Below are 13,956 nucleotides of genomic sequence, written 5' to 3'. Positions count from 1 at the left end.
GAGATGGGAAGGCGACTTCCTGATCCCTCAAAAATGTTACCTATCAACACTGCTTTTGTACTTTTTTTCTTTTATCTGCCAGAGGAGAAATGGGCTAAACCCACAGCTAAGATAAGCAAGTCATCTAAGTTTAAGAAGCAGCTAATTTGGACCAAATTTGCTCAACAATTCTTATAATGTATTGATGTCTCTGTGGATAGGAAAATTCACATGACAGAAATACCCAGGTTTGTATCAGAATGAAAAAGAGAAATACCCAAAGAGCAGCATTTTCCATCCAAGCAATGCAAGTCTAAGGCAAATTCAAACCCCTGTAACTTCACCAAGGAGCCTGCACGTAACTGAGGGCAGGATTTGACACTGATGTAATTCTGCCTTTGTGTTCTACCCCTCAGTAATCCCTTTTAAATCTATTTGTCATACATGTCTTCCAGTTTTATAGGCTTAAAGGAATTTTTAGTCGTTCCTCTGCTCTCCCAAAGAAAAAAAGAATGCAAAGGAATTAATGAATTTAGATTTAATGCCCAACTTTAATTGCCAAGACAGGGCAATTATACTATAATTCATTAAAATAAAATCCATTCACCACACACATCCAACCCTGGGCTCTTTATGTTTCAGACACGTCACTTAAATTTACACCAGTCAGTGGAAAATAAATGCTACTACTAATTTTTATTAAAATACTAGTTAATTCACATCTACCATAATTGAAATATAAGACAAAACATTGTAATTAGCTCCCTCCTGCAGACCATACAAAGATTTTAATGAACTTTTTTATTTAGTCAGCATGCTGAAAATGAGTTTTTCAAACTAAGTGTTCTTATCATAGAGGAAATTGCCTACATGTAAGAATGGCCTCTTGTAATTATTCAGTGCCTCAAAAAAAGCAAGCTTGTGAATATTTCAGGCTTTAAGTTTTAACAGTTTCCTTTTGAAACATCTTTATTGTGCCAATGTACTGGATGTGGAGGGAGATACTGAAATAGAATTCAACACAGATATCCCCAAAATTAATAAAATTGTTCACATAAGAATCACCTTTGCTCCAGATATAGCTTTAATTTTTCCCTTCTTGGCCTCTCCATTGCTCAAAAAGCTTTATTTCCACCTTGTACTACCTTGCTCCAGCAACCTCCTGAAACCCCATCCCCTTTTCCCCTGAATACTAACTAGAAGCAAGACAAAAAACTTCGTTATCTTAAGGTCTGCAGAGTCTGGATTCAATATTTTAATTAAAAAAACCAATAATTTTTAATTTACAACCTGTATAGAGATCCCAGAATTCCTGTTATTTCAGAAAAGCAAGCAAAAGACCCTTTCCTCTCTACCAGATTGACAAAAAAGACAGCATACTAATGGACAGGCAAAAATCAGCTCTGCCAAGGGACTGTCACACAGAAAATCCATTATTAAACTACCTGATTCTTTTTCCAAGTGTTCAACATCATCTACTGCATACTTTATTTTTGCTTCTCTCAGCTCTCTCTTTCTCCCTCCTCCTTTCCCATCTCAAAGCAAAGCAAAAGTGACACAGTCCCACGTTTCCAGCTCCTGCAGCCTCCAGCCCAACACACCCTTTTCCTGGGGCTTTGCCACATTCCTGGTTAATGATTTTGAAACCCTCTGGCCTACAGGAAGTGCTGCAAAGGCTGAGGGGGGTGTTCCAGGAGAATCCTTCTGGTTAAGGGACACCTGTCAGGGTTATTTAATGGCACACATTTCCTCGGGGTTCTTTCCTGCATTTGAAAGCCTGGCAGAATTTGTTGTGCTTTAATGTTTCAGAAAACATGGGCAAAACGATTTCCAAATCTCTGGTGTCAGTGAATAACTACCACGAGTTCTGTCCCTGTTGAGATCACAAGCATAGATCATAAGAATCTTGCTTTCCTGGACAGGATCTGTGCACTGTCTGATTCCATCTACCTTTATCTTTCTGAAGGTTAATTCATCTTAGCTAAACCTCAAAGTGGTTTTCTAATCTGAACCACAGACAGAATGGACAACTACCTCAGGTGAAGCCCCTGGCTTTTGGATAACTGTGCAGATGGGAAAAGTTAAGCAATTATGATCTTTTCTTTTTAAAATTGCAGCCTGTGAAAAGGAATTAATTTGTTGCATTGTTATAAAACAACAGATACAGCTCTCAAGTGCATTCCTCCTTTTGGACTCTCTAAACGGGTGGCCTCTCCCTCCTCTTTCATCTCAAACCATTATTTTATTCCCCCATCTTGAAAAATGAGTTACCTGACTGACTGATAAACAGCCCTATTTCCAAATCATATCAGCAGCTCCATCTGCCAAAAAAAAAGTTCATCTCCACTGCAATTTGCAAAGCAGAGCTCCCTGCACTGGGGGACTTGTGATAGTTCCATAGATCAAGCACACTGCTCCCAAATGCACCACATGACAATAACAGGGGACACAACTTCCTCTACAAAATCAAGGGAGAGCAAAGTAATAGAAACTGAAAGAAGATAAAATGTTTTGTAGGTAGCAGAACACCAGCTGATAGCAATTTCTCTTTCAAGCCACAGTATACTTAATTTATTTACAGGCATTGGGAAAATGTTACAGCCACAGCCCTGGGTAGGAAAATACACTACAAGTGCAGCTTTATAAAAAAGCAGCTCAGAAGCAGAAACACAAAGAAAATGAATAATGTTTCCCTAAATATCAAGTCACATTTCTTGCAACAGAATAACCATGAAGCCAGGAGCCAAGTTAGGCAATTAGAAGTGAGAACAACCAAGTACAGCCCATAGCCAGCACACAGCAATGGCTTATTTAGGAGTTCTACTGAGGAAGGATCTAAAGATGAAAAGTAATAACTCGTGATCTTTTATGTCTAAACTATGAGGACCAACATATTTATGTTTCTGATGCTGGGATACATCACCCACATTAAGGTCCTGCTGGTATTTTTCAAATAGACTTGTGCTTTTAGTGGCTTTTCCTTGAACTCTTCATGGTTTTACTTGGATACTTCAAGTGGTTTGACCTGTGTAAAACTTGGCAGCTCAAGGGGGTGTACAGACAGAGACAATGTTTTCTTGCCACGCTGGTAAGAAAAATAAAAAGAAACAAAAAAAGGTGTGATTGCTGGAGTTTTCAGGCTCTATCAGGAATGTCTCATTTTAGCTGACACTCACCCAAATGTGAAACCTGAAGGGTTAGAAAAGGCAGCCTTTCCCTTGATCTGCATGCAGGAGGACCAGACAGGCTCATATTGCTGGAGATACACCCTTTTTTAACCTTGCATTTTTATTTCAGGAAGCCGAGAACGTCCCAAGATTTAAGAATATATATAATTAAGCTCAGGTTTTTAAACACTCAAATTATTGAAGGCACTTGAGCTTACTGAGGTAAGCAAGTGTGGAAGACAGACAGTCAACAATGACAATTTGTGGGATGAGTAAGAGCACCTGGATTTTGGCTGGATGGGCACTGTGACTGTTCACCACAGTGAAGGGCTGCTGAGAAGCTTAAATCTAAAAAGAGCACTGCACCTTGAAAAACTAAATAAAAATATAACGCCTTTCTGAGGGCAGACAATCACTGGGTGACCCTTCTAACACTTGTCTGTCAGGCAAAGGGTAGAAAAGCCAGGAAGGAGGGAGGGAAACACAACATTGGCACCTGCAGGAGAATGGGCATTATGCAGCTCTGCCATTAGTGCCAAGGATGCAAAGTGGTGATGACTGATCATATGAAAGATGGAAACGTTGCTTACAGAAGAAATACCCAATTATGGCACCACGAGACAGCTGAATACAGCCTGGATTTTGAGGATAAATATGTCCTTTGGGTTAGAGGGAATGTACTACAACCACAGTGCTGGAGTTGAGAGAAGGATTAACAAATCACGGCTACTGGTTTTCTTTTTGCCAACACTGACTCCTTAGGGAGATTTATGAAAGAGAAGCAGACCCATTTTTTTGTTGGAGGCCTGTATTTAACAACATGAAACATAGGGGTTCTTCCCTTTCTGTTTTGCAGACTGCAGCCTGTGGCAGCAACTTTTCACTGGTTTTAAATACGAAAGGTCATTACAAAGGTCCCCACTGAGCAGAGTAACAGGCTGGAGCCTTCACAGCAAAGATACATTTGCTCTTAGAGACTACACGTACCTTCTAATGCATTGTAACCCCCAGCAATTAAAATAAAGGATAAACTCCACGATCACACTGATATATCACATTAAAATAATTACAATAAAGCTTACTTACCCTGCATTAAGGATTGCTGTAATGTGCAATGATCCCTAGGATTGCTGATCTGTACATCCATTTATCACAGGGTTCTGTTTATCTGTTGTTACAGATAGGATGGGAAGGGAGAGACCGATTCAGTTGCTCAGCTTCTAAATTAAAGCTATCCCAGGAGCAGAACCTCCTTATATTGCAGATTTTATTCCACTGCCTTGCCTTGTGGGTCAAGTGAACACAATACCTCCAGATTTTGGGTCAGCACTTCATGTGTCTGCATCCCCCTGCTACAGCTGGAGAGGCACTGCAAGGATGCACCAAGACAACAATGCTGCCACTAACCCTCCTGAGACAAAACAGAACAAACCCTCAAACAGAGGTTGCAAGAAGTAAAATTCTGATCTTCAGATACAGCTTTCCTGTGCCTGCACTTTAAGGAGAGGTAGGTAAAGTCACCAAGCCCTTTAAAGCAAACTGTTGGGCAACAACTGCTAACACAGAGCCAGGTGCCAATGGCCAGGCCCATGGATAGAGTGCAGCCAGGGAATGGATATATTGCAAGCAAAGAATGAGATTAAATCACTAAACAACTCCTACCAAACTCATTTTCAACTGACTAAGCTTAGGGAACTTTCTAGTGCAGAACACCATCAGAATATATTTGAAAACTTCTTTTATTCATCTTGCTGTGGGCTGCTTAGCACCATTTTGGAGTTTAAAGTAACTTTCCAAATGAGCAAGGGCTGCAAAGCTAGAATGCAAACAATCAGATTTGAGCAGAAATAATATTATGTTTTGCGAGTATGTTCAATATGAAGGAAAAGGAAGGAAAATAGCTGTGGTTCACTCAGGTTTGTGGCAGAAGGAGATTTAGTTCCTAAATACACATGCGTTGTCACATCTTACCTAATTAATTGAAAAAGAACAGTTAACTGATTTTCATCCAAATCTTTAACCTTAGAATTAGATCATGACCTTTATTCCTGTCTGGAGAAAAAAAACCAAACCAACCACTACTAACATCAAGTACAGAATCATCCCTGGGAATTCCTCCTGACTCTGTATGAGAAAGCAAGGGAGAGAGGGAAAAGCAGCCAGAGAAAATCAGCTGGTTTTTTGCCAATCCCTGATGAAACTCAGAGGTTTGTGAGCCCTTGACAACCGTGTTTAGTGCCCATCTCGCAGTTCATGGGCATTACTCCCATCAAAAAAGAACCTGTACCATTCCAAGTGGTGCCAAAACGTCTGTCAAGGCTACTGATTCATTTATTTCCCCTTCCTTGCTTTGACTGGAAATTTATTTGAAGAAATGCCTTCTTCAGCATTTCATCTGTGCTTTCAGTGGAATTAAGCTGGTTTCCATTAATCAAAACACAATCACAGTGCTAGAATGGCAGTCCTGGGGAGGGTGCTGATTCTACTCCCCTTCTCCATCACTAGAGCAGTTGGTCACGTGTCATTATCTGCAAGGCATTTGTCTAACATGTTTCAGAACTCCTTCAAACACAGAGTCTCTACATCCTCTTAAAAATATCTTTCCCAACTGCTGCCACTACAAGGAGTAAAATTAATCTCCTTTTTCTGCAGTGTAAAAATAATGCTCCTTGTTGTATCCACAACCGACAGAGAACAACTCATCCGCCCTGCAGTCGATTTTATTTATTTGAAAACAGGATTTGGGGCTTGCTTTGGTTTGTTGTTGCTGTTTTGTTTTGCTCCTCTCCTTCAGTCTTTCTTCCCAGAGGCCGTTTGCTGCAACTCCAGTCATACCTGTTACTTTTCTCTGGGCACTTTCCAGTACCTGCTACTCAAATCTGGACAATGTGTTCCAGCCAAGGTCTCCCTGGTGCTGCCTAGAGCTGAAGGATTACTCACAGCTACATTTGCCAGGGTGACATTTGCCTTTTCTTTTGCAACAGAATGACATTGTTGACTCATGTTCTATTTGTAATCCATTCTAATCCCCCAGCCTTTTGCTCCAAATTTATTACTGGTGGGTTTTCATCCTGTTTTGTGCAGATGATTGTTCCTACCTAAGGACTTTGCATGTGCCCAGATTAAATTTATCTTTTGTTTTCAGACCGTTTCTTAAATTTCTTGAGGTGACTGAGAATTTTATTGCTGTGCTGCATTTAAGAAGAAGACTGATTTCAACATTTATGGTTTAATTAAAATGGTAAATAATGGTAAATAATATTGGACCCAAGACAGATGAGAGACAACCACTACTCAATTTATCTTTCCAGCCTGACATTGAACCATTGATAGCTACTACCAGAGCGTAGTTTTCCAACTGATTTTGCACCCACCTCATAATTATTTCTTTTAGACAATACTTTTTAACTTACTTATAAAGGCAGTAATGGAAAGCAATGTCAAAAAGTCAAGATATGTGACACTGCAGGCTTATTCCTGACTCTCAACACCTTGAAATGTCACAGAAGAAAATTAGTTTAATTTGACATCCACACCAGCTTTATTCATCCCCTTATCTTCTCGATGGTAACAAATATTTGCTTTAATATTTATCCTAGCATGTTCCCCCCCCCCCAAGATTTCAGGTTCAACTCACAGGATATGTTTTGCCATTTCCTTCCTTTCCCTAATGCTAAAAGGCAGGTGCACTGCTTCTCCTTTCCTAGTCTTCTCCAACCTCATGAATTTTTGAAGACACTAAAAGTTATCTCTAAAACTATTTCCACCAATTCACTTAAACCATAGATAATTCCAGCTGATTTGCAAACATCTAATTTGCTCGAGCCCGTTCTCTTCCTAATCCAGAATGCCACACTGCAGCTGAAGGTGTGAGCTCTCACTGCCACCCTGGCTCAGCAGAGCTTTTATGCAAGAGCCAAAGCAAAGCCACGTGACAAAGCTTTGGCCTCCTCAGCAGTGCCTTTACCTCAGTGTCTCTCTCCACTGACCCACCATTTCTCTTGATTTTCTTTTCCTCTTTCTTCTAAACACTTGTTAAAAATTGCTATTCCTACGTTCTTGCCCACACACCTCGTCTTGTACTTGGCTTTCTGAGCTGGGGCTGCCACTTGTGTTCCACTTAATTGCACTTTCTGTAAGTCACTCCTTGCCACTGCGAGCCTTGTCATTAGCCAAGCTCTTGCCTTTGGATAATTCAGGCTTGTGCCCTCTACACTGAGGAAATGGCAATTATTCTCATTTTTCTGCCTCTAATTTCTGCCTTACCCATTCTCAATTTACTGAAATCTGGTTTTGAAGTAACTTGTCTTTATTTTGATGTTGTTCTCTCCCTAAAAGTTCTCTATTATGCATTTTTATGGCCATTGCCACTCTGCCTTCTACTTTTATTCTCTACAGGAGTTCCTTTTTTCCAGCTAGAGTCGAATGACAGTTAATAATCCCCCATTAACTGACAAGCACATAAACATCTTTAAATACTGTTCAAACCACTCTTCTGACTGTTTAGTGATTTAAAGGTCACTGACATGCAGGTGCTATTCCATCCAATATTTAAGTCAAATAATACCTCCAAGCTGGAGACTTTGCCCCGATTGGTCTGCCCTTCTTAAATCAGAATACAAACTGGAGCAGCTACTTTGGATAATACACTGGGGTCTCTCTTGCAGCAAATCACAGGAAATCAGGAAGGAAGCTTTGCAGGTCCACACACAAATAACTTTCAAAGGTTTAGGTGGGTTACCAAAAATGAACTCCTACATGCTAAACTGAGGTAAGGAGAAGGAACCTCTGCTCCCTGAGTGATGCCAAAGAGAGCAGGGTTGGGGTTCTGGGATGTTCCCCAAAAACACACTTATTTCAGTGGAAGCTGGATGAGCACGGGGGAGCAAGAATTTCCCTTTAAAAATCCACATCTGCTTCACAGTCAGTGAAGTAAGAGATATTAAAAGAAAGCCAAGCACCATTATTGACAAAACTAACAAGTGTTCCCCAAGTGCTAATAAAATTCCAGACAAGCCGCCCATCGATCAGCGGCTGCGCCCGGAGCACATCAGCCAGAATGCAATCACAGCCCATCCCTGTCACTCCTCCTGCCATATTTAATGACAAAATTGGTTGCTTACAAGCTTATAAGGAATTGAAGATTACACTGCTGGCATACAAAGGGGACCACGTGCACCTGCTGGGAGGATGGGAGCAGCCACATGTGCTCCAAAGGCGTTCGGTGGGAGATATTTCACGTGCAGCATCTCAGCCATTGGTTTTGGGTTGATTCAGTTAGCATGTGCTAAAATTGGACTGATTTACTGAAGATTTGCAAAACATAATTCATGTGAGCTTGTGATACAAATGAGCCTCTAAAACTAATTCAGGCACAGTCAAAAAATAAATTGCAAAATAAGTTATTCAATTGAAATCTGCCATCTGAGGCACAGTAATAGAAAACATTTATTATAAACTAACATATATTTGTGGCTAGAGATGTGTACAGTACTAAACATCTCCCTGCAAGGAATTTATTCAGGCTTTTCTGAAAGAACATCTTAACTGGGCTAACAGAAAATTACATGTTCAAAAATAATTGCAGGTTCTGTGATTTTCATCCTGCTTCACAGGCTTCCCATTATCATTCCTTTTGCTTTGGAAGGCTTATGAATTTGAGGCAAACTTTTTTTCTGCACAGCTGCATTTCTGGAGTCTGGATTTAAACACTGGAAAGACACAGGTACAACTGGATGCAGAAGGAGAGGAAGCAGGGATACCAACACATTCATCTCGAGATACGACGCTCTAAATTTGACAAATTCACTTCCATGGGGCTGCTGGGCTGTGAAAGTCACAGTCTGTGCTATGCTGGAGACTGCAATCCACTCAAAAACAGTGTTTCCTCCTCAAAAGTGAGGGTATTTTGCCATTTCAGACTTTTAGTGCTCAAGGGGAATTCTTTGAAATGAGAGTTCATGTCTGTAATTAATGATGATAGTGGAGTCTCCACGAGTGCGTCTGACATTAGAGCCAGTCATTGCCAGGCAGATAAAGATTTTCACACAGAACAGCAGAATAAGGATTTTGGATATTTTGAACTTTTTGCATTCCCTCCCTCCCTCAGGGCAGATAATGAAAGCCCTGAGAAGGAACATCCCTGTCCAGATTTCTCAGTTACCAGGGAAGAGGATTTGGAATTGAGACTGAAAAGAAAGACAAAGGCTGGAAGACAAGAAGGAAAGTTCAGACTATTTCTAATCAGGAGCTGCTTCTCCTGAGAAGTCCAGAAGCTTGGAACATTTGGAATTGCTACCAAAAAAAAAAAAAAAATCACAGTCTAAATAGAAAGAGTGAACCATCTTCTCGAACAGAGCATTCCACAGTTCAGTGGATGGTTTTAGGCACAGATTTGGGGAAAAGCTCAACACTACAACACAATCAAGTTTCCCCCTCTCTTACTGCATCATTCTACACCCATGTTGTTAATAATAATGGCAGCTCCATGCTTTAAACATTTTTGGATTCAGAGCTAATGCATCTCCAATGCAAAGTGCATCCCGGTGCTTCCACAGTTCCCATGTCCTGGGTATCCAATGCTTAAAAAAAAGCCCCATGGCAAGGAAATGGGACAGCATTCCCAGCTGTTCCCAGCAGCTTTAAGGCTAACAAAATGTACTCTTATTTGTGTATCCTATCAGAAAAAAAAATAATAACATCTACTTGTCTCTAGAAGAATTTACTACAGTTACTGAGGGGTGGCTTTTAGCAGAAATTTTCAATAGCTTAAAATTCTTTTTTTATTTAACAGTTTTCACTTCAAATAATCCACAAAGTCTTAATGAGTTAATTTTTCTGGCAACTCTGAATAGGTGCAGAATATCACACACATACCAAAATCCCTGACTTGAGAACTCTATGCTCAAACTTTTTCCCCCGATTCCCTCTTTTCTTTCTTCAGTGTGGATGAAGAAGACTAGGAAAGTATGCCAAGAACTCTCAAATGACCTTGTAAGAAAAAAAACCCACAACCCTTTGATTCATATTTTAAAATCCTGAGTAACCTGCCCCTTCTACTCTTCTGCTTTCTTGCCTCTGCAGCTCTGGCAGGAGGGAGTTCAATATTGATGACCCGCAATCATTTCCAGGCTCACGCTCTCCTGCCTTTGCTGCCCTAATGTCTCATTAGCTGGGCCCTGTTGGTAAGATGCTCACCTTTGTATTGTTTTTTCCTGGGTTAAAGATGAATAAAAAGCTGGGCTGGTAGCTAAGCTCAAAATAAATTCTGATCACTCGAGTGCCCTCGGAGCTGCAGTTGAACCATTTCAAGCTGACTTTCCTTGGAAAGGCCTGTTATGCAAAGATACCTCCTGTGACTCCCCAGGGGTGGTTTCAGTGAAAGCCATGAATGCTTTCTTACAAAACAAGGTATTTCTGTGCTTGAGATACAGGCATTTCCCTGCCCACTGCAAGCAGAAAGCAGACAGCTTCATTCCACTGTTGTTTTTCAATGTGTAATTAAATCATTCAACCTGCTGAATAAAGCTGGCTTTTTGTTAGAAAAGAACATAGAGTTGGTTGGACCCAGCAGACTTCTTTAAAAGATGTAAATTAAGTTCAAACCTAGAAGCAGAACTCTGCTGACTTTCAAAACCTGACTACTGTTGGTTTTTAAATCTGATATTAAACATTGAATTCTCAACTGCCTTGGCACGATCCCTTCTGGCAGGTCCCAGCCTCCTTCAGCTACTTCTCACCCCTGTCCTCCCTGCTCCTTCAGTGTGGTTCTACAGTCTGTCCCCATGTAAACACTTCACAGTTAGAATATTCAAACAGGGTTTTAAGATCAGAATTGAGAAGTAGATTTCAAACATTTAAACCTGTCCCAAAGAATGAGTGTTCACACAGGTTGCCTTTACCTCGGTGAGACCACACTCGGATTTCTCATAAACCCCAAAATCTGCTCTCAGTCACCCACTGGAGTTTTTTTCTCTTCAGTCACTAAGAAGAACCTTGGTGCTGTGATGTTAAAATTTGCCTTTGGGGTATCTCTCAACATCACAGTTGTGTGGTGAGAACACAGACCTGCCACTGAGTTCACAGGAGCAAGGGGGGGCTCCTCACCACAGGACCTGCACAGGCTCTCTGCATCTCAGAAACCCAAAGGATACAAAATAAAAGCTTTTCTATCTTCAAAACCAGAAAAGAGCATAAGGGGCATTGAAACACCCCAAAGCCAAAAGGACCAAGATGGGAAAAAAATATCAGGGCAGGGAGAACGGAAAAGTAAAAACAGATGAAACAATTGTCTTGCAGCTTGTGCTACATAAAACATCTGGGACAAATTCTTCGGACTATTCTTTTCCTTTGCGTGGAAAATTACAGAAATTAAACCTCTGGTGGCACAATTCTGGAAAAGAGAAAGCTTCCCTTCCTTTCTTTACCTCAGCACTGTCTATTTAAATGCCATTCTCTCTATATATATGCTCCTATATAGTATATATATATTTACACACGTATACATCCTATATGTTTATATAAACTGAGGATTAGTCTTGTCAGCACATGATTCATAAGGCCCAAAGCAGCAACATATGGTTTCTCTTTATTTTTTTGGCTGAAAACACAGGGATCAGTGTCTAAAGGCTCACATGCTTTTTGTATGTGTAACTAAACTAATCAACAGTTCTGCAATGATTTTTTTTTTTTGGTGGAGTAAGTCTTTTTAAAAAGGTTTGAGTGGCAACTTTTAATGTTTTAACGGGGGTGAATTTTACCACAGCCAAAAGGGGCGACCTCTTTGTCAAAAAGAATGATCCACTGGCCAGATAAAACCCATTTGCAAGGTTTAAGGGAGGCAAGAGCAGTGCAAGGCTCAGTCTGCATCCTGCCTCCTGACCACAGACTATCCACAGTGGCAGAGAAATCCTACACTGAGAGAGAAATGATCCTTTTCTTTGCAGAGTGACAGGAATCCTCAGCAGACATATGACTGTTTGTATCCCTTCAAGGTCCCCACGAGTGGCTTTAGATTCTCTGCCCCGATTTGTGGTTTAGCCCCGAGTCAGACACATCTCAGCAACACAACCAACAAGACAGTTTTAGAGCACGTCGGTTCAAAATCTTCCTGCAACACTTTGCCAGGATTTACCTCTTTTGTTTTCCCCCTTGGGAAGACAGAGGGTCACAAGGCCTCTGAAAGCAGTAGGAGCACAAGTTCCATCTGAAGTCAATGGGATTTGTAACCCTAAATCCTTCAAATGCCTTTGAAAATCTCTGTGGATCTGTGTCTTGACAAAAGCAGCAACTTCCCCTTGCCTTTGACACTGAAGTTCTATTTCCATAAAGACAGAGAATCTACACTCTTCAGCTCTAACATGTGTAAGCCCCCAGTGATATTCCTGTGAGCACAGGCAATACAAGGAACACATTTGGCTATGAAATATAGAAATAAAGTGAAATTTTCAAAAGCACCTTCAGAGTCTTCCAATGAGTATTTTCTTCCTAGACACTTCAATGATTTTGAATTTTTTTTCCTGGTATGGCTGTTGTTTCCAGTTCTCTACTGGACACAACAATTAGAGTGTTATTTAATTGCTTTTTTCCCTGTCATTTGGTGGCTGCCCTGGAAATTGTTGAAGCTACTGCTGTAACTTAAAAACTCACCACTACAAAGTGCAAAATGTCATTTACAGAACCCGCATCTGAAACAGCAGCACATACACAACACCAATTTTCTTTTGAAAAATTCATACATTACAACTGGCTTCAAAGAATTGGCCCCTTGAGTGTTAGGAAATGCAGTAGTTACATTTATGACATTAATTTAGCAAAGTCTTAAACATGAAAGCAAATGTCTGTGAAGATACCTGGTTTAAATTGCCTGTTAAACTAAGGTTCATGGTTACAGAGGATATTTCTGGGCACACATATCACCATTAAATATAAACTGGAATGTGTGGGGATTAAAAAACATGGTGGAAAAACACAGAGATGAGTCAAACCCTTATACATAAACCACCTCAAACTGTGACTAAGATGTATGAATATAACTCTTCACTAAGGCACAGGACAGACAGGGGAAGAGAGGCATAAACTACATGGGGATATGAGAAAACAGCTGAAGACAACCACACAACATGTACTATCTTTACCTTGATCAAATGGCTTGTTTGGATTCCAGTTTCTGAAATAATCATCCTAAATGGGGATTTAAAAAAGAAAAAAAAAAAAGAAAGGAAACTCAGATGAAATACAATTTTTTTTTTCAGTAAAATTTCACACAACTAAACCACAAATGATTCAGCTCATCTTTTGATCCCGACATATTTAGCTCAAATCAGGTAAGTTGTGCTGTGTACTTGGCAAATATTTACCTGAAGGCAAAGTTTCCCCTCCTTCAGAGCCCCACCAACCCTAGTCCTGAAGAACTGGGATTCAAGCCCAGTTTTTATCTCTGTTTCAGCACATTCTGTATATTGTACTTGTGTCCTCTCTGAGAGGACATGATAACAACAGAATAACAGATTTGAGGGGAGGAGGCACAGAAAATCTCTATAACCCTGTGATATTTTTCTGCATATTAATCTTTGTTTCCTTTTTAATATAGCCAGTATCCTATATTCATTTCCTGAGGGATGCCACTGAAGAGATGTATTCATCAAGCTGTCCAGAACGACACCGAGATTTCTTTCTCCTGCCAGGAGGGTAACTAAAAACCCATCCATGGCAATAAGACACCGAAATGATTTCTTCCATCGGGCTTTGTTTCCCATTTCTCTCCAGCACACTGGATTTCACGAGCTCTCCTGCTATCCAGGCAACTCAG

The 13,956-nt window shown here is 40.4% G+C and overlaps 1 protein-coding gene across 2 annotated transcripts in view; it reads right to left on the bottom strand.

Moving 5' to 3' along the window:
* SPOCK1 (SPARC (osteonectin), cwcv and kazal like domains proteoglycan 1) overlaps positions 1-13,956 on the bottom strand; it is a 264,587-nt gene that overhangs the window by 168,950 nt on the left and 81,681 nt on the right. For both annotated transcript variants that reach the window (XM_027736212.2, XM_027736222.2), the window contains one exon: positions 13,283-13,328. In XM_027736212.2, the coding sequence (XP_027592013.1) occupies positions 13,283-13,328 (46 nt within the window). The remainder of the gene's footprint in view (positions 1-13,282; positions 13,329-13,956) is intronic.

This window comes from Pipra filicauda, unplaced genomic scaffold (genome assembly GCF_003945595.2).
Source record: "Pipra filicauda isolate LSUMZ 115617 unplaced genomic scaffold, ASM394559v2 scaffold267_size1258537_pilon, whole genome shotgun sequence".
Taxonomy (NCBI): domain Eukaryota; kingdom Metazoa; phylum Chordata; class Aves; order Passeriformes; family Pipridae; genus Pipra; species Pipra filicauda.
Note: the sequence above shows the minus strand (reverse complement) of the source record. Positions and strands in the feature narration are given on the sequence as shown.